A 21693-nucleotide genomic window follows, 5' to 3' on the forward strand; every position below is an offset into this window, starting at 1 on the left:
CAAATTGAAGTTCAACTCACATTTCGCTGATGACGACTTTTACATTATTGCAATCTCCCAAAAAAACACAAAACGCTCAGCCTGTTGCCAAACAATTACAAGGCTTTGCCTCCATTAACGCGTTACATCACAGGAGAGGGCCAGATGGGCGAGTTCATCCCGGATGCGAGGTCTTTATCCACCTCAGCTGACCGTGTTTGACCGCGCGGAGCAGCTGTCCTCCCCGACGAGGCTCACGGCGCCCAGCCGTCGGCGGGACGGGCCTCCGGAAAGAAAAAGGCGGGGACGCGTCTGCCGGTAATTTGGGATTTAAAGGAGCGTGTCGGCGTTTCAGTTTCTTGCATCACTCGGAGCGATGAGCGGTAATAAGGAGGAGATTAAGACCGTGTGGGTTTTTATGAGCGGGCCCCCGTTGTCGGACAAAGTGTCTGTGTGGGGATTTTGAGCAGGCGAGGTCTCTTGGGGAGCTAAATTGCCTTGTTGGTAAGTGGATTGAGTCACTGGGAAACAGACCATGAATTCCCCAGAAAAATGTGATTCAGTAAAGTGCAGCCCTCATCTCTCTCTCCCTCTCTCTGTGTGTGTGCCTGGACAAATTGAAACAGTGATTTCTCTTGGGCCTGTACACACACACACACACACACACACACACACACACTCTTACGTAAGCCGACCACAGTGATACAGCACGTTTGCATTGTTGCAGCAGGAAGTCACAGGGCCATTCGTATTGTGTTTAATTCTAAGATGTTGGCTTTTTCCATTCACTGGCGAGTGTGTGCGTTTGTGCGAGAGCTGAATGTGAACATCCTGTTGGGCTCCTCGAGAATTGTATAGCAGCCCGTGGCTATGGTGGAAATGCATTATGCCGCGCTGCCTTCACTGTCGTACGGATTTATGGCACTCCGGTGCAAGCTGAGCGGCTTTTGTTTCGCGCAGAGGTTTTGTTTTAGGCTGTGTGTTAAAAGTCTCATTTTCATCCTCCAGTTCCCAAAATGCAACTCAACGGCATCTTGTTGTTTGCTGGTCAGTGCCGCGATGCCCTCATCTTGTAAAACAAGCTTTCATTTGTTCATTTGAAATCATCGGTGCTCCTCAGCAGCAGTTTTTACAGGCTGCCTTTAGGTCTTTCCATAGATCATCTCTTTAGACTTAACGTCTGTTTCCTATCATGGAAATACATTCTGAAGGCACCAACAGTCAGCGCCAAAATCTTGTCACATTACATCAGCATCACACGTCGCCTTTTTTTGTTTCTTTAAGACCTTGAAGATGTATTTGCTCTGCTTTTCACTCGGTACAACGCAGCTTCACATTAAGACGCGATTTTCTGTCAAAGTCGGAGCAGTTTTGATTATTATTATTGATTATCTTTCTGTATTTTTAAATATTTACATAATTAATGAATGAATCTGAGGATGTTCTTATTTAGTCATGAATATTTAATATCATCAAGAGAAACTTCTCTGCAGGAGGTTGAGATTTTCATAGTTTGACCATGAATAAATGAATGACGCAGCACCAACAGTCCAAAAGAGCGAGCAACACGAGCAGTCAGACAAACAAAGAAACACACTTATTACCCAATCCTAACATCAACCTCCTCCCTGCTTCACCTTTGACCTGCATCCATTGATTAGAACTGTAACGGACATTAGGACTACAAAAAGCAACAAAGAAGGTTCCTTGAGCCGTGTGCTGTGTGTCTCTCAGGTGGAGATCAGCCTGCAGAGCAGCTTCCAGCCGGGCATGAAGCTGGAAGTGGCCAATAAGAGCAGCCCGGACTCCTACTGGGTGGCCACCATCATCACCACGTGCGGCCAGCTGCTGCTGCTGCGCTACAGCGGCTACGGCGACGACCGCAAGGCCGACTTCTGGTGCGACGTCATGACGGCGGAGCTGCACCCGGTGGGCTGGTGCACCCAGAACAACAAGACCCTCATGCCCCCCGAAGGTAGGAAGAAACACTGAAGCCGGACTCACACGGGGCAGAACACACACGGTGGGGTGGAGTCTCAACGTTATCATGTTGTCAGTAGGATACACTTCCTTTTGTTTGAAACTTAATGAACAGATTTAGCTGTTGAGGGTACAGCGATTTATTCCGCTGCATTAAAGGCTCATTACGTACATTTTTGGAGGACTTTATTAATGAACCAATACAGAGTCTATGCACGGATCTGAAATCACGTCATCATATCATAACAGCTCATCTCCGCTACACAGGAAGAACAACAGGCGTGTTTCCACAGCTGATGGTGGAAGTAGCTGCCAAGTTCTAGTCTGTCAAGTTAGATACGACATTCATTCCCTCTACGTGTTTGTTTTTACAGAGGGTTTACAGTAATAGCATCATATATAATATATAGCTCTATTAAAATAATTACATATATAGTTTTGTTTTTAACGCACCGGTATCACACCACTCAGGTTTCATTATCGGGAATGAAAAAATGGTGTTCAGAAAAACATCACTCGTATTCGCTTTTATGTTAATATTTAACATTAAAACCTGTAAACAGCAAGAAAACAATACTTGATGGGAAAGTCCTATTTTAAACCACAAGGTCTCTGTATCACTATATACAGCATTTCTTTTACTTTGAGGGGTTTTGTCATAATCTGCAGCAAAATGCAGCATTTCTTCCCTATTTTTCTTTTTAGTTTGTGGGAGTAAACACGTTCTAAGCTGAGCTTGTTGTCTTAGAATCTGTGGATACATCATCTTTTATTTTAGTTTTGGTCGTCAAAGGATGGTGGGCATCATGTTCTGAGGAGGACAATTTCAGGCTCTATAAATAAAAATGACTTTGCTATTTTTTAACATTTTAAAGCATAAAACATGGCAGGAAACAAAGGTTTTTTTCATTAAAAACATATTTTTGTAAAAAATATAAATGATGATCCATAACTTAATATAGTCTTATAATGATCATACACAAATATTAATACATTTTTGCCCCGTGATGCAGTTTGGACGCCATCCAAGTGTTTCCATCCTGAATGGGAAAAAATCTTTTTACATTTAAATAATAATACTATTAAGTGTATTAGAACAAATATGCTCAGCTAATGGTTGATTGACTTCATTAATCAGGAGTGTCAGTTAGAGCTTAATGTCAACACGTCCCACCTTTATCTTTCAAACAATGCTTTACATAATCTGAGTGGAAGAACAAGTTTCCCTCAAACGGCTCAACTCCCATTCATCTAACATTCCCCGTAACAACTGCCGTCTCCAGAGAGCGTCTCTTCCACCTGAACGCAGCCTTTCCAAACAAAGCGCCCTCCTTCTCCAGCAGCCATCCTTCCTCCGCTCCCTTCCACAGACGCAGACACATCTCCACCTGCAGCCGTTCTCCTCCCCTCGGATAGATCACTCACCCTCCCCAGCTTTGTTCAGACCACTTATGTTCCTCGCCGCTACCCCGCTGATGGATGGCGAGCGCCTCCATTCTTGTGACCTGGATATGTTTCCATCTGACTCGGGTGTCCTCGCTCTCACACCAGCTCCGCTTTTTGTTTCGCTTTGGATTTCAAGTCCACAAACATGATACGACTGAAGAGTATCATTGAGGAATCTCTCCATCATTTTCTCAATTCCTTGGCCATGAAATTAAAATGGAAAATAGTTAAAATAAAAAATTTAACGCCTACCATCAGCCATTACACTGAAGGTTACATAGCTCGGTGGCGCCCCTCGTACCGAGGCTAAGTCCACACTGGGTTCAAATCCCACCGGCGACTCTTTCTGGGTCTTTTCTCTCCCCCCTCTCTCCTTTCTCTCTCCTCTCTGAATAACTTAAAAAAGAAATCACTGTTATGATTAAGTGAACATCAAAAAGTCACCAAATTTATTTCAGAATTTCTTATTTCATATTACACCCGTGAAAGAGAAATTAAAAATGCTTTGTTAGTCACATTGTGCACCTATTAAACAAGATAATAATCATTCAAAATAGCAAAGTAATAATCAATAACAATATCAGAACACAATTATCTCTTCTTCCTGTGAATCAAAATATGACGTGTGCTTAAGCGAATGGCAGCCAGCCCTCTGGAGCACCCAACTCTAAGCCCGCCCACTTTTTAGCGGTCCAATCAAATGTGAAGGATTTGATTTAAATCCCTCTCAGATATTTTACTGGGGAACACTCACAGTGCAGACGATAAAGATGCTCCAACTTCACTGGGACTACAGGAGCCATAATGCTTTGCATAATAAGATAATTATTAAGGGAAACCAGGAAATGTTTATATTGATTTCCCTGCATAATTGGGGATAAAACTTTGCCAGATAACGTAATCCAGGCAACATATGAACATATGAGTCAGATAAAGAGTTGATTAAACCATCATGATCCTCTATGAAATGTACTACTGTGCATGTTTGAATGAGACATGGTACGTTTTACTCCACTACGTGTTTCCGTCCATCACACTGGTGTTGGCTCATAAATCCAGGAGAGTAACAGCAGCTGGAGTTCATTAAGAAATGGATCTATTTTTCCAGTAGTAACTCGGCTCCTATTAACCGTCTCTGCCTGCGTCTCTCAGAAAGCTCCTGTTTCCAAAAAAAAAACTCCCTTTTCTTTGAACGATGATGGACAGCTGACATCTGCATGTTTAATGATGCAAACTGAAGCATAAATCATGTAACGTCGGCAGTTCTATATTCCATAAAGAGGCTCCCGCAAGATACTGCCAATCTGTGGATGTGACTTAAAAAAAAAGAAGTACTTCGTTTCAAGGCTTTGCATCATGTCTACATCATGTCATGCACATTTTCATGTTGCTTAGTCAGCTGCAATTTGACAGAAACGTGTGTGTGTGTGTGTGTGTGTGTGTGTGTATTACACTTGTGTCACAGTTACCTGTTTTATTGTTTTCCTTTTTGTTTTTTTGTTTGTTTCTCAGATAACATTTACCTAAGAAAAGGTAAGCAGCTCTAACAGTGCTCTGACTAACTCGCCTGCCCGGCTCACTAGTGGCTAACATTAAAATCATCACTGTGTTAGGCCTCAGAGCTGCATGTGTACAGTGTGCTTCCTCCTCCTCCTCCTCCTCCTGCTCTTCCTCTTTTCACCACTCTACAGGAAGTGACCTCACAGCTCTGTTGCCTTGCCTCCTCTTGCATGTTTAGCTGAGTGTGTCTTAACAGTGAACACACACACACACACACACACACACACTGGCGCTGCCGTTTGAGCCAAGCTGTGTTCGTATGATAACTAGTGCAGAAATGCGATGCTGTGATAAAGAGGCCCCTCCCCCTTTGTCAGAAAAAAAGCTCCAACATGTCGCTGGTGTGTGAGTCAAGTGAGAAGTTGGAGAAGCGCTGTTGAAATGTGTCGTTGGCAGATAAGATCGACATCTCACCAGGCGTTGTTTCACTGCTGCTGTTGGTCTGCAGCGATATCTCTGACGAGATTCATTAACCGCGTCATTATGTATGAACGCTGCTTTGTTGACATATCCCAGACGAGCTGTGTACACAATTATGTTGGATGGATGGGACTTGTTGTTTTTCACCATGGTGTTTTCTTTTTCTGGGATGTGAGTGGGTTGCCGTGGTGAGGGTTGTGAGGATGTAGGCTTATGACTGGCTTTTCATGACAACTAAACAACAAAGCAACTGACAAACGCCATCAGGACTCTTCTCAGAACTGTTATAGTGTTATAAAAACAAACTGACCACCATATCTAAAAAATATAATATTCATATCATGTTAATAATACACATAATGTAATAATACATAATATAACAATTGTATATACACACACAAACATACATAAATACAGTTCATAATTTTGTGTGTGTGTGTATATATATATATATCTGATGCTCAAATGTGCTTTTTTCTCTCTTCATTTTGGACATGTAAAGATGTCTGCCAGAATACAGACGTGTAATAGTGCAGAGCCACAGTGCTGCTCTTTAAAGGGCCGGCTCATGCATATTTAAAAATCCTGTTTTCTTTAGTGGTGTCTAACCATGCAGATACAATCATAAGACCTGTTGACGGGGCGTCCTGTGGATTCTCAAGAACTGTGTGGATGCTGTTTCTGGGAAGATACACCACGCGTTCATGAGAAACGTTGTCATGATGTCAACATTGTGGTTTTTAGACCGAGAAAGCCAAATCTTCAAAATGATAAAAACCTAATAATAAAACGGAGACATCTCCAGCCTGAGATCTTCAGACGGTTTCACCATGACTCTGGACCAAATAGGCGTCTAATTGACTGATCTACTTAAAGCGGCAGCGCAGCGGCTTCCATACCTTTTTGACAAATCTGCAGGCCGTTGTCCCCTTCAATAACCGTCATTATTATGGGATTTATTATTTTCCTCACCGTTTGCTAGGAGGTGCAAAACCTGAATTCAGATTCAGTGTCTCAACTGGACGCACCACATACAAACTGTCGTCCTCGCTCATGAAACGTGCACACACACACAGTCGGCCTCTCAGCTCCAACTTTAAATGCTCCTCTGATAATTGATGCGTTCAGCAAAGCTTTTCTGCTCGTCAAATCAGCGGGCGAATTAATCAGCATCTCTGTTTGCAATGAACAGCCTGAGTCTGCAGCCCTGCAAGTGCTTCTGTTGTGTAATTTGCTCATTTTAAGAATTTAAAAAGTCATTGGACAGACAGTTAAACAGGGTGAACATTGTTGATTTTTCCACTTTACCTATAATGACTTCATGGCCCTCCTGCAGTCGGAATATAAACTGAGAATTACTCTTAATCCAGGTTTTGGATTAAAATAACAAACCTGTATTTGTTTATTTATTATTAAGATTACATCCAAATTGCATGAAAAATGTCAAGCAAGTTTTGAGGATCTTGGTAAATATCGGAGAAGTAACAGGTGCAGACGGTGACGACACAATTCATTCTACTATACTAAGGGAAGCTTGCTCAGAAGGAGTCTTGCGAGCGTGCATGTGCATGTGCACGTGTGCGTCTGCTAGTCTGTGGGAGACGTTCATCCATTCATGTAAAGAGCTTTTTAAAGCTACATCACAAGTTTGGTCATGTGGTAAGGTAGCTGCTGGCTCAACGGATCCTGACAGCCGTCATTTGCATAATGAATTCACCACACTGCTTCCTGCCAGAGCCGGCTGGAGATGACGCTGAGATACAGCCGTCGCCGGCTCTAAGAGTCGCCCTCGTGTCGATCACCTCGTCTTTTACTTATTGGTGATTCCAGCCTGAGACTTTTATTGTGAAGGGATTGATTTAGATTTATAGTTGAGTGTTCGATTAACCGATTAACGTCACCGCCGCAGCACGATATGAAGAGTGTTCATTATACAGGCAGCGTTTTGCTTCATTTATACAGCAAAGCAAACAATTCTTCATTTTATTATCGAATGATGTGATGATTCTTTTCTGATTTGCTCCATAAAATGCTAATTTACAGTTGTAAAGGCCAGGAGTTTCAAGTAAATAAAAAGTTCATAAGCTGGAACTAGGCCTGTCACATATATATATATATATATATTTTAATATATAAACTATTTATAAATCAATAATATATTATCGAATGTCCCTTCAACACATATACACACATTTGACAGAACTAGCTAATTTAAAAAAGCTTGTTTTTTGTTAATAAAAGTAAAGATTGTTAAACCCATTTAACAATCTAATGCTTTAACACTTCTTATGTTGCATTTATACTGTATTTTGTCCACATCTCTTGAACAATTTACGTTAAAAAAAGTCATGGAAATAATCTGCCTTTTAACCTTAAACTGGTCACAGAAAAGCCGACGTGACGTCTTTGGTCACAGTTAGAAAAATCGTAATGAGCTGCTCAATTTATTCAGCTGATTCCATTATTTTGAATTCATCCATTTCTTTGTCGTTGAATTCAAAGCACATTCAAACAAACAGAAACCTAAAAAATACTGTTAATTCAATAATTTATAAAATATCTAAAAAAATAAATAATAATAATTAAAACCAAAAAAATAAAACAGAATAGCGCTCGAATAAAGATGAAACATTAGGAACAGGGGTATAGAAGAGTCACTTGTTCCTCAAAAGACAAAATGAACTTTTGATGATCTGTGGTTATGTTGTCATACAGCCTCGTCATATAGAGAGTTGTCTCACGCCTGTCCAATCAGAGCTTGACGTCATCACTGTGTAGTCGGAAACACAAGCAGCTGACCAATCACGACGGTGTCAATCAAAACTAAACGTAATGTGAAATAAAATCATTTCACTGTGGCAGGCTTCGACAGTCTAACCCGCTGGGTTCTGGTTCTCCCGTGGCTCCCTTCCCTCCAGCAGCCTGGTGTTGGCGTGGGCTCCTCGAGGAGCAGCGGGCTCTGCTCCTGGTTAAAGGAGAAGCCGCTGCTGGCGGGCGCCGAGCGCTCCACCTCCCACCGGAGAACTGACTGCAGGCGGAGGAGGCCCCCGCTAGTGAACCTGCTTGGTTTTAAAGCATTAAGAATAACTACATAGAAATAGCCGATGTTAAAGGTTCCTCACAGTAACTTCCAGTTAAGCATCTTTGTATTTATTCCACCACTGGCATCTTGAGCAGGTTCTTCACACACACACACACACACACACACACACACACACACACACACACACACACACACACACACACACACTCACTGTATGCGCTCTGCTCCTGTGGGCCTCTTTAGCAATCGCCGCAGACACATCACTTAAGTAATTCATATTTACACAAATTGCTGTAATATCCCCGGCCCTGTCGTGAAGAGGGCTATAAAAATGTTAACAACATGTTGTCTGTCCGGGTGCAGTTCAGCCACACACAACTCTCTCTCAGTAAACACACACACACACACCGTGTGACATCTTCCATCGTTACACCCTCGGCCTATTTGGAAAAGGCCGTCGGTTAAAGCAGGTAATTGTTTGAATTGACTTTCTGGCGTTCAGAAGGCCGTTCCTCTCCGTGCCAGCGAGTAATGACTAGATAAGACGGAGGGGGAATCGAGCACAATTTGCTCCCATTAACTCTGATTAGAATCTGTTGCACTGCCGTGATCTCACACACACAGAAAAACCCCCACTGAGACGGTTTCTCTTCTTTAATTATAACATTGATTATCTAAAGTAAAGCTTTTAAATAAGCCCCGAGCACAGAGCCGGCACTGTTTACAGGAGAAGAGGAGCTGTATGCAAATATCAGGTGTGTTTTTATTAGAATGTGTTTTTAATGCTCGGTATTTGCATAGAGGCTTCAGCCAGCTTTGGTGCAGCCTGGCAGGAGAAGGGAGAGGACGGGGGGAGGTTAGCTCTGTGATAGTGTAGCAGTATGTTTGAGGAGCTCCTCCCTCAAGGTTAATTATGCACTTATTGTTATGTGAAAGTCAGGCTTTCACCTCTATGTGTCTGCTGCCTTTGGGATGGAAATGAAGGGGAAAAAAGATGATTATTTATATTTAAAAAAAAACAAGCTCTACAGTATAATGAAACTGCACGCTGGGGGAGGGAAAAGTGGGGGAGACAGCAGGAAAGAGAGCGGAGGAGGGTGAGAGAGGGTGAACTTTGCATGTTTTAGCTTCTGCTACTATCATTCAACTGAGCTCTAAATGGCTTCAGGACTAATCTCGGCAGGATCTGTAAAAATAGTTTATCTATTTCTGCACAGCCGAGATCAACACAGGAGTGTGTGTGTGTGTGTGTGTGTGTGTGTGTGTGTGTGTGTGTGTGCTCTTACAAAGTCCAGCAGCAGCAAGGAAAGAGTCTCACAGGAAAAAACACTATTATTAAACAGGCGTTGGGCGAGCGACGAGGCCGCAGAGACGCTCACGTTTACTTTACCGTTCGCAGGAAAACCGTTGATTTATTTGCCAGCGAATTCCACAGTTGTTGGTTTGATAAAAGGGAGGACCTCTGGAGTTCAGGAGCCACCAGAGGATTTATCCATTTGATCCCATAAGTCAATTACGTATTTAAAATCCCCAGCGATCCTCTGTGGAGCACACTGCCGGTTATGTTTACTCAAACCTCTGATTTATTATAATAACTATAATGCAAACGTTTAAATCACGTTCTGTTTCCAAAGCGAGCTGGAAGAGGCTCAGTCTTCTGAAGAACTGTGCAATGTGTAAGTTACAAAAACAATGGAGAACTCAAACAGATACAGTATAAACAAGAAGCTGGACATTCCCATATATGACTAGTTATGTGCCAAAGTGTCCAAAAGAATTTATAACATTTAAAAAAAATGCTTATTTGAACTGGAAATTGCAGATGTAAACACTATAAACAGGTTTAATATTGGTAATTCTTTGCATGTTAAATGCTGCATGGTTGAAGCTGAGGGTCGAGACACGATCAATAATAAAAAATAAGAACGCGTTACAATCACTTAAGACTGGAGATCTTCTCTCACAATCATAACATCTGGTAGCGATCTTTGGTAGCAAAGATTGTTATCATACTTTATGTTGTAATTTATTTTGACAGCCGTGACCTTTTTTTTTTTTTTTTACGAGATCTTGTTTTCTTGGATGATTTCACTCTTTTCTGGAGATATGTCGGTGACGAGCACTTAGTTTGAAGCATTTACCCAAATAAAAATGAGCCTCTTGAAGTAAAAGCTACTGTAATCAGTTGAAGTGGAATCACTGAAAGCAGATGGAGCGTCCTCTCAACTGTAGCACCTTTTCTAAAGGAGTAAAAAAAAGTTTATGAGAAAACTAGGAGAGCAAAAAAAATAAAAAAAATGTTTAAACAGAACTAAATAATTATTATAATTAATTAATTCACTAACTGGTTTCTATAAATATAATCTGATAAAGTGGATTAGTCTGTGATGCTCGCTTTATTTATCTTTAATTAATAGGAAAGGGTAAGACTTTTAGAGTTTACCTGGGTCTACTCTTCTGAAATATATTTAATTTGGTTTATTTAGAATTTGCTGTATATTTACTGGTCAGTTTATTGGTTTTGTTTTGTCATTTGATATATGTTTGAAATAAATCCATCTCATCTCAATGATGTCTGTGGAAGACTCCCACTTTAGCTCATAGCATATCAAAAATACTGTTTCCTGACATGGAATTGCAAAAGAACGATCCAAAAAAGATCTCGTATGATAAACACAGAATACATATTCTCAGAGTAATGTGCCCTCCTGACTCTTCACCCTGGAAAACAGAACAAAACCCCAAAAAAACCTGAACAAAAACAACGTGAACCCAGAAGCACATTTAATTATCACCATGTTCCGCTGTGTTTCTGACTTCAGCGTGATGCTAATCACTGCTGCAGGGAGCGTCGGTTCACACAGCCCGCTGTAGTCATTCTGGAACTGTGACTCATTCCACAACATCTCGGTGACTCCCAACAAGTGAACAAGTGAGTGCATCTGCGGGGGTTTTTCTCTGTAAGTGGTGAACAGGAAAACACAGGACTCTGAAGGCCACTCAGCATCTTCCTCGGAATGTAAGCGCCGTCTTTTTTCTTCTTTTTTTGTGTGGAGGGGGAAGGAGGGTTATCGGGAATGAAAGGAAAAGTGAAGATTGCAGGATTCCTCTAAACACTGTTGCACTGTGGGAAAGAGGAAGTAGGGGAAAACCACATGCAAATGTGCTGGAAGTTGGCTTTTTAGCAGGACTCTGGAGCTGTAGCTCCGGTCCACCTGGCGTCTGTGTTTGGCTTTTGTGTGGTCAAAGTGCTGGTTACGTCGTCGGGACACGAACCTCTCCAGACAGTCACGCTGTGACACAAGACCTCATTTTTGTGGACAAAAGTCTTTGATAGTAGATATGAAAACCGTTTGCCTGCAAGTCAATGCGGCGTCCTAGACAAGTAAACATACGGGTGAAAGAGGCAGGTGTGTGTGTGTGTGTGTGTGTGTGTGTGTTTTTCTGTCATGTGGGGACCTGATAACACTCATATTGTGGGGACTCATCTTTTAGACCAAATGGGGACAATTGCAGATCCTCATAATGTAAATAATTACATTTCCGGGTGAAGGCTTGGTTTAAGGGTATGTTAAGGTTAAGGTTAGAGTGAGAACAGAAGAGACTGGTGAAATTGTTTGCAGGTGTGATGAAACCACAGTCGGGTTTCAGTCGCGGCTGAAGGATCAGTGAGACATCTCACGCTTCCATCGTCTGGTTGGTAAATGGATGCTTCATTAACTGTTAACCTTTTCACAAGCGGAAGCAATGGAGGTGTTGTTATTTACTGGTATTCATGCAGTGGTTTGACTGGTCCGACCCACTCGGGATCAAACTGACGTGTATGTGCCTCATGAACTCATATAAGTTGGACACCTCACCTTTTCTGTTTTTCTGATTAGGACTTAAAAAAAAAAGAAAAAAAGAAGCAGATTAATTTCTACTACCGAGCGCAGGCCCATAATAAACCCACACAGGTGTCGTCACTTATCTTGATTAGTTTCAGACTTCATTCTCCTGTTGCAGCTGTTGATACAACGTCAACTCGGAGAGCAGTTTATTAGGTACACCCAGCGACGACTGTGGTCTAATACACAGAAACAGCCCTGCAGTAAACCCTCCCTTCATGAACGTTGTTGTTTAGAGAGGAGTGACTTCACATATTTAACCGAGATAAGGTCAAATCAGCCAGAAATCATAAAACCACCCTGGGGATTTTTAGAGGAAAGCCCTCACATCAGTAGATTTCCACATCTATGTGGGAAACTCCATTTATTCTTAGAGGTGTGCATCTTCACTGCCCCCACGATTCGATTACGATTCACCAGTCTACGATGCGATTCGATTCGATTCTACGATGCATCTCGATGCATCTTCTTGATGCATCTCGATGCATTTCATCCTCAATTTTCTAGATTACCACACATGGCTTTTTCATCAATTAAAACAAACAGTCAGATAAATATGAGCTCTTTATTTAGAAAGCTGCTTTTAAATTCAGCTTTTAAATTCAGATGTTAACAAATTTCACATGTTTTGTTACATTAAGTTGTAAAGAAAAATATAATTATAGGCCAAGCCTACCAACGTGTTTTAATTTTAATTCCTCATTCACGTTAATGACGACGCTATAAAGCCGTAAGTCCTTCACTATAAGCTCCTACACACCGAGTTATCCTCTGGGCTCTCTCGGACTTGGATGGCAACTTTCTCACAGACTCGTCGATCTTTGGCTGTGCTGGTTCAGTAGTTTTATTTCCGTTGTGACCAGAGGCTAACATTAGCTCAGCGTGCCATCGGCTAATGTGGTTCCTCATATTAGTGGTGTTACCAAGTATTTGATTTTAGCGTGGTAAGTTTTACAAATAGCATGGGTCTTGTCCAGTTGTCGTCGCGTCCCAGCAGCTTCATAAAATCCCAAATGTTCCCAGATATCCGCTTTTAAATTGTGTGGATTTTTTTTTATCGCGCATTGGCTACCGCTACTGCGTTCCTCCATGTTATGATGGTGGCTTTACGGTGTTCGCTCGCTTGTCTGTCCTTCACCCACAATGCAACTTGAACTTTACAACTTTATTGTCCAGCGGAAACGCAATAAAAATCGATTATGTGACGTTTCTGCATCGATTCAGAATCGTCCCATTAAGCATCTCGATGCATCTTTGAATCGATTATTTTCTGCACCCCTATTTATTCTCAGTACTCATTATTTTAGTGTTTGTGGCCCAGATCGGTTTGTTGATGTTTCTCTGAATCTAAAATGTTTTATTATGGTTTAGATTTCTTTCACATGGGGTCATAAACTCAACGCATGTCTAATTTGTGGCATTTCGAACCTCAGCATCAAGTTATTATGAATTCATGTGCTGTTTAGTCGCCACGGTAACCTACTGTTTCCTGAAGTTCTGGATGAAACCTGATCTCACATCTCTGCTCAGACAGTGGCTTTCTGCTCGTCAAAAACAGAAAAGTTTTCTTCCTCCGACTTTATTTGATTGTATACTGAAATATTGCAGCTGTTAATCTTCACATTAACATTTAAATGGCACAGCTCAATACGACATTAGTCAGTGTTTTTCATTTTGATGTGTTTACTTCTGTAGAAGCCTGCCAGATGAAAGCCTTAAAAGAATATCTGATCTCAGCCATAAATCAGAGCGTTAATGTTTGCAGTGTGAATAAAGCCATCGAGGCTTCAGAGGCTTTTCCAGGCGGGGAAAAACACTGAATATGTGATTTTCTTTCTCACTTCTTTTGCATAAAAATGGTAAAATTACGAGGTGCTCATTGTTAAAATAATTCACATCTGCAGTTCTAATTGAATAAATCAGCCTTGGATGAAACACCCCGACATATCGGTCGTGATGTCTTTGTTTGCGTACATGCATGCGTTTCCCAAGCATGCTGTTCCCCGGCGACTCCCCTTAACAGTTCAACGTAGCGGCTCGCAATTAATTATTCAGCACGACACAAAAAGCACAACAGTGAGCTCACTTTCCACTCACTTTGATTGTTCGTTCTCAGTCTCTCTCTGCGTCTCATTGCAGCCATCAAGGAGAAATACAGCGACTGGACCGAGTTCCTGGTTCAGGACCTGACCGGCGCCAGGACGGCCCCGGCCAACCTGCTGGAGGGGGTGAGTGTGTTCCCAGATTCAGGGTTTCTACAATTCTACAAGTCCCTCTTGTTGTTGTTTCTCCTCGCTGAATGTGCTAGCAGACAGAACGAGAAAAGACAGACCTCAATGGCATAGAGAGGCTAAGTCGAGCTACTTCCTGTGATAAAAGATGTACGGTAGTCAAAGGTGAGAGAAAAATCAATTCATTCTGGTACCGAACACACAGAAATATCTGTTGTCATAGATATACAACTGATACAGGCTCAAGAAATGATTTGTCTCCATCAGTTGACTACCGTACATATTTGGTAGGACCACCATGGGAAACAAGGTCCCATGGTGCTCCAAGTCAACAGCCTGATTTTCAATGAATGAAATGAAATGAAACATAATTGCTTGGGTTTTGCGGCTGTTTTTTTTTTTAACTCTTGCACACTGTGAGAAAATAGAGGAAGGATATGTTTCATATTTAGTTAGAAAAAGGAAACACAGCTGATCTTGATCAAAGCCACTGCCTGATGGAAACTTTCTCGGGGTTCCCCGCTCATCCTGGAAAACATTTGACCAATTTTCCAGTCATTGAAAACGCATGAGAATACAGAGGGAGTGTAAAAATATCCTGGAAAATGATACTTCTCCAGTTTTTCCTCCAGCTGAGAATGAGCTACAGATAAAGTGTGTCGATCAACCTGTTTTTTTTTTTTTTATCTCCATCAGCGATATAATCTTACATCATCACTAGTGGCTTCACAATAAAGCAAAGTGCTGTAACATTTGTTTGAATCATTTCTAACGTAAGAGATGATTTCATAGATATAAAGCCACAGACTTCCACAGAGAGGAGCGTATCAGTGTTCTGTCTGTCACACCAGCTACACTGAACAACAGAAAACAGCAGGAACCCTTGTTTATTTCGGGTTGAGTCACTATTTCACTGCTCATACTGGAAGAGTTTGGTGTGCAGGAGATTTGACTGACTCACCAATGAGAGGATCCTTGAGTTGTCTGACTAGCGTTGTGTCTGTCAGCCTCTGAGAGGGAAGAACACCGTAGACCTGATCGTCGAGGGCTCGGTCCTGGAGCTTCAGGACCTCTCCAGCCCGTCCCTTTACTGGCCCGTCCGAGTCCTCCAGAACGTTGGAGGGAGGCTCCGCCTACGCTACGCCGGCCTCTCTGAGGACCACCAGGCCCAGGACGTCTGGCTGTTCTACCTGGACGTCCGGCTCCGAACGCTGGGCTGGGCTCTGGATAACCAGCTCAGCTTGGAACCGCCCACAGGTGATCATCTGCTCCGTTCACCGCCGGCCTTGAAGAGTTGAAGTCACGGCTGAAACTATGTTTCATAATCAACTAATTTGCTTTTTAATTTATTTTTGGTCTATAAAAATGTATAAAAATAGTGATTTCCCAGAGTCCAAAGTGGCGCCTCAAATCACAAAACTCAAATATATTACTATTATGGGAGATTGAAAAACCAGCAAATAATTAGATTTGATTTGATAGATTTATTTCTGCTTTCAAGGAATGCCTGAAATGATCAAATGATAATAATAATAATAATAATAATAATAATAAAAAAAGATTTAAAGAGAAGTTAGTTATTGTTCAAATCCTTTCAATTAAATTATTTTTGATCCATAACAATGGATGACAGTTTACAGAAGCTGCTGAACATTAACACTGACTTGTTATGTGTTTTAACTTTTACACATCATCTCTCTGCGCCTCAGGGCTCAGGTCTCTGAAGAGCGCCCCCGACTGGCAGGAGGCTCTGGAGGACGCTCGACTCAATGGACAAAAGAGTCCACTGCCGCTGGAGGTGTTCAAGGTGAGTCTCACACTTCTGTGTGTGTGTGTGTGTGTGTGTGTGTGTGTTGGCTGAGATCCAGGCTGCAGCACTATGACTTTGAGATGAGCTCTGTGTTGTTGCCTTAGTTAGTTAGTTCTGTTGTCTGTGGCTTATCTGTGACATAAAACTGGGCTTCATTGACAGAATTATGTAATTTGGTACCAATTATAGGGAAATATGATGTAAATTTAAATAGTATTTTTTATTCATTTAAAGTTTAGTAATGAATTCATAAATAATGTACCAGCTGAACACAATCTGTTTTTCACCGCTATCACCACCAAATTAAAAAGTCATATGTCAACAAAGTTTAAGCTGCACAGTTAAAATCCCTCTTTGGAATCGTACTAAATAGCAATCTTATTAATACACCACATTTCTGCCATGATTAGTGGGAAGATCACTACACCGAACTTAACGAGAGCAAGTAAAGTAACATTTCACACGTGAAATGAAAAGCTTTGTAAAAGCCAGAACTGGAATGAAAAATGCCCAAAACATGGTGCGACCATCAGACCGGCTGGAATAAGTTCAAATGTTCACACTGACAAATAAACACCAAGGATTTCTCCTGAACTGCAGCCTGAAACGAAGTGATGCATTTCATCAAACCTGACAAGCTGCCTCTGAGATTACAAAGACAATATTTGGTCTTCTTCATAATGAGTCCATCACACAGGAAGTGATGTGTTTACTGTTGGTTTAGAATGAATAAAAGAAGAAGAACCGGGTAGTCAGCTTGAGGAGTGGCCACGTGGATGAAATCACACAGTTCATCAGGAAAAAACGAATGGAGACGGAGACGAATGTTTGTTTGTTCATTACACGCCGACCAAGCGGGGTTTGCGTGACCTACATTGTCTTGCATGTGTGCACATTAACAAAAATGGAGCACATTTGTCTGAAAGTCTTGACTTTACTGTGTCAGGACCACGTAGACCTGACCGAGCACTCCTTCAACACGGGGATGAAGCTGGAGATGGTTTCTCCGTGGGAGCAGCTCCAGATCTGCCCCGTTTCTGTCAGCAAGGTGAGTCACACCCTCTATCTAGATATCTATATATATAGATATATATTTATAAAAGCAGACTCCTCCCTCTCCTCTTCCTCAGCTGCCTTTATAAATGTGGAATTGGATTCTTAACATGTTTAAACCAAGAAGCTAGCCTTGTTCCTTAGGTTTTATCTTGAGTATTTCATCTCAAATATAACCTTTATTCTCACGCAGTGAGATGACTGTTTTAGTATGCAAGTTATATGTGTTGCATTTGAATACAAATCTTCTGTCTGATGGAATAAAGCTGTCATTATTTTGTGCCAGTATTCAATTACAAATTGCCACCATGCAAATGTCATCCCAGCTCACTGCTGATGTTTTTGAATGATTGTAAAATTCAGATTTTTCTTTAAAAAAAAGTGTTTCAAGCATATAATGGTTTTTCAAAATGCTGCTTCCTTGTTGCTTCATTGCCAGACTTCAAAGGTCCTCCAGTAGATTTAGATTTACACTTCAACAGATTAGAAGAAAGAAGTGTTAAAATCACTGCAGCTAAGGCTGAGCTATCAAAAACCCAAGCAAGTGTCGCTTTAACAACAAAAAGAGTAAAGAAACTCATTTAGACGTTTGTTATTAAAACGTTGCGTATGAAAGATCTAAAGTTTCTCCGCTCACTTTTCTCCTCTTCAGATCTACAATGAGATCTACTTCCAGGTGACGCTGGACGATCTCTCCGTTGACGCCAAGCCGCGGTCTGTGGTGTGTCACGGTAACTCGCCCGGGATCCTGCCCGTCCAGTGGTGTCTGAAGAACGGCGTGGGTCTGGAGCGGCCCCGGGGCTACGAGGGCCACGACTTCGACTGGGCCGACTACTTGAAGCAGGGTGGGACGGAGGCGGCCCCCGACGCCTGCTTCCCCGATGTAAGACCGGGCTGATCGGAGCACTTTTTAAACTGAGGAAGCCCTGAATTTATTTTAAGTCGGTGTCCTGATATAGAGTTGTTTTTATGTTCAGTATTTTCAAAAAAGACCGTATGAAGATCATTTGTGAAATAGGACGCCAAGGCAGGGAGTTACATGAGGTCCCCAAAGTCCATGTAGTGAACGGGCAGGAAGAGTAAACACAAGAGTAGACGGTAATCAAATATGTCATCCATGAGTACATCCAGAAGCATATTAGTGAGTAATAATCTCAGAGTAGCAGCTGTGCTCTGCTCTTTATTGGAGGTGGGAAAGTTAACCAGACATGAATGTGTAAAACCAACCTGTTAGTCCTCATCCTTGAAATGTTTTTATCTTATAAAATGAAAACACATCGTGAGAAAAACACTTCCACTGAAGAATAAATCTCACCTTTAGTTAAAGTGCCATCGCTTGTTTTGGAGTGTGGAATGAGCTGACTGTGACCGAAGATGAAGATGTTTTATCTCTAGTGGTTTCTGACACCACTGTTTGGTTTTACAGGAGACATGGACTCAGTGATGAGGACTTACTGGTTGGTTTAACTAATGGCGTACTGGTTTCCAGAGCTTTTAGTGATCAAATTTAAGTAATGTAACCATGTAACCACAACCCATGTCTACAAACAGCCAATCAGATAACATATAAATTCATCCATGTTGCACCAGCAGAGTAAAGTAAAAAATTGACGATGGCAGTATTTTTAAAACAGCGGATAAAGGGATTTTTTTTCTATTTACATCATGTTTAGTTCCTTTTTTCAAATGTTTCTTAAAGTCGTTTCTTTATGTCCACGGTGAGATTGTCACAGAAACTGGTCGGCTTCATCCAATAGCAGCTCGGAGTTTGAATTCAAACCAAACGATGACAATAACAATGATGAAGCAGATATAGTAGCATAGTTAATAATAGAAATATGACTAAGTAATAATAGCAGCAGTAGGTTTCGAGCAGGGACACGTACAACCATCCGGTCCGATCCGGTCCGGCAGGCTAGGCCCGTAACAGCTTAACTAAGGGCTGGTCCAAGACGAGCCGAGCCAGCCCCAACTATCAGCCTCATCAGAAAGGAAAATCTTGAGGACTCAAACTGGTAGTAGATTCCCCAGGAGGGGAGCTGAAGGTTCTGGCTCCCATGTTACTTTTGGAGACTCTAGGAACCACAAATAACCTATAAACTTGTGTTTGCCACAGAGCTCATTTTCTGCAATATTCAGTCCAATGGAAAAATCCCATTGGCTTTTTGTGAAGGGAACCAGTGCGATGGAAACTTCCAGGGTTGGCCTGCAAAAAAAAACCATCCCCGCAGCTCTCTATTTATTGCACCTTGCAGTATGAGGTTTAGGTTATCTGAGATTATATCATTGTCCGAAATGTAAAATAAACTCTACACCTCTCTCTCCTTTACACTTTTCCTCATCTGTGTGTGTGTGTGTGTGTGTGTGTGTGTGTGCGTGTGTGTGTGTGTGTGTGTGTGTGTGTGGTCAGACATGGCAGAACAGAGGCTTTGCCAAGGACATGTGGCTGGAGGCGGTGAACCCTCACCGGCCAGCGGAGGTGTGTGTGGCTCAGATCACACAGGTCAGAGGACGCCTGCTGTGGCTCCGACTGGAAGGTACAGACGTGTGTGTGTGTGTGTGTGTGTGTGTGTGTGTGTGTGGAGGATTAAGTGTCGGAGGACGCCTGCTGTGCTGAAGGAAATAAAACGGTGTGCGTGTGTGTGTGACAGGTCCCTCACCCCTCCTCTCTCTCTTTGCCGTCTACAGGCGTGATGAAGCCTCTGTCCGAGCGCATCGTGGACGTCGAGTCCATGGACATCTTCCCTGTCGGCTGGTGCGAGGCCAACTCTTACCCTCTGACCCCCCCACTCAAACCTGTCTGTATGTTCACACACAAACACACACACACAGCATACACACATGTTTACTTGGGAGTGACAGCTTAATGCAGACTGTCCTTTTTCTGCAGGCCAGAAGCAGAAGAAGATAGCGGTGGTCCAGCCAGAGAAACAGTAAGAAAAGGCCTTTATCCATCACATTCTGACATCACCTTATTTCACTGATATAATGAACGTGCAGCCTTTCAAAGAGCAATTAACTTCTAATTATTAGGACTATTCAGACAGTGGAATGTGAAAAAAATAATAATAGTAATATATCCTAAATAAACAAAACATAATATATGTGTTCTATTAGCAAAGATGTGCAATGTCCAAATCTTATAATGGGAAGGAAAACCCTGCTGTTTATGTTGGCTAAAATGTTTGAGACATCCTTATGTAAATAAACATGCATGTCAACACAACAGGCAACCGGGGTCATATCCATATATCATATGATAAGTATGTAAGTAAGTAGTAATACAAATGAAAGGTCATGTCCATAAATCGTATGGAACTTATAAGATGCATAATAACATAATTATGTTAATAAGTGGGAATAATAGCATAGAAATAAAGATGTTCTTTGTTATAAGACATGTGTAGCTGCTAACTGCTAATAAATATATAATAAAGTGTTTATTAATCCTGAAAACAGCAGCAAAAAAGTTTAGTAGTGACATAAAAGGAATTGTAAGTTAGTTGACCTTAATAAATGTGTTTGTAATGCTATTAATAACATAACAGTCATAGGGCTTTTATTAACATTCTTAAGCAGTGGGTCTCAATGAGATTTTACCTGTATAAATAAAGGTTAATAATAAATAAATACAATGTTAGGTTTGTGCAAGTGGTTATAAATGTATAATCTAACAACTACCATTAGTCTTATTAACACATAATCATGTTGACAAGCATCTTAAAAGGGCCTTATTACATAGTATTAAACGCTTATTAAGGACCTCAATATAAAGTGCCACCATATTGTTTCTCTCCTTGAATGTGAATCAACATTCCTTCAGACTGCTCCTCCATATGTTTTCCAAGTGTCGAATGACAGTTAAATGGAAAATTAAACAGGACTATTACGCACACGCATCAATACATCACGGTAATCTCACCACAGTCATCGTCCGCTTCACTTCAACTTCAATTTACAGCCTTTTGTTTTTCCATCGTTTTTCCACCTGTGAGCCAAAAAACCCTCAAAGTACAAGTTCCTTCAGAAAGCCCTCGAGGCGTTCCTGCCTCTCTGTCACTCTGAGGACATTAATTGAAACAGTGGCTTTTTAGAGTCCAGATTGCTTTCCCGCGGCGCTGATTGATTTTGTTGACAAATGGCATGTTACACCGTCGGCTGGCAAACGCAGCCCGGGACTACGAAGGGAGAGCGGAGAGAAATATGAGGTCTTCAGTAGCACTTTGTCAGCTCTCTCATCTAACCACTAATTCCATTTCTCACCTTCAGGGGAATCCTTTCATC

At 41.7% G+C, this 21693-nt stretch overlaps 1 protein-coding gene across 2 annotated transcripts in view; it reads left to right on the top strand.

Annotated features, from left to right (window-relative positions):
- sfmbt2 (Scm like with four mbt domains 2) overlaps positions 1–21693 on the top strand; it is a 48325-nt gene that overhangs the window by 12335 nt on the left and 14297 nt on the right. Inside the window, exons 4-13 of one of the 2 annotated variants that reach the window (XM_084038874.1) lie at positions 1714–1954; positions 4918–4938; positions 14455–14543; positions 15554–15803; positions 16256–16353; positions 17303–17404; positions 18062–18292; positions 19820–19946; positions 20098–20211; positions 20300–20342. In XM_084038874.1, coding sequence (XP_083895000.1) covers positions 1714–1954; positions 4918–4938; positions 14455–14543; positions 15554–15803; positions 16256–16353; positions 17303–17404; positions 18062–18292; positions 19820–19946; positions 20098–20211; positions 20300–20342 — 1316 coding nt within the window. The remainder of the gene's footprint in view (positions 1–1713; positions 1955–4917; positions 4939–14454; positions 14544–15553; positions 15804–16255; positions 16354–17302; positions 17405–18061; positions 18293–19819; positions 19947–20097; positions 20212–20299; positions 20343–21693) is intronic. The other variant, XM_084038875.1, reaches the window with a different exon arrangement.

The sequence above is a fragment of the Eutrigla gurnardus genome, assembly GCF_963514095.1.
Source record: "Eutrigla gurnardus genome assembly, chromosome: 21".
Taxonomy (NCBI): Eukaryota; Metazoa; Chordata; class Actinopteri; order Perciformes; family Triglidae; genus Eutrigla; species Eutrigla gurnardus.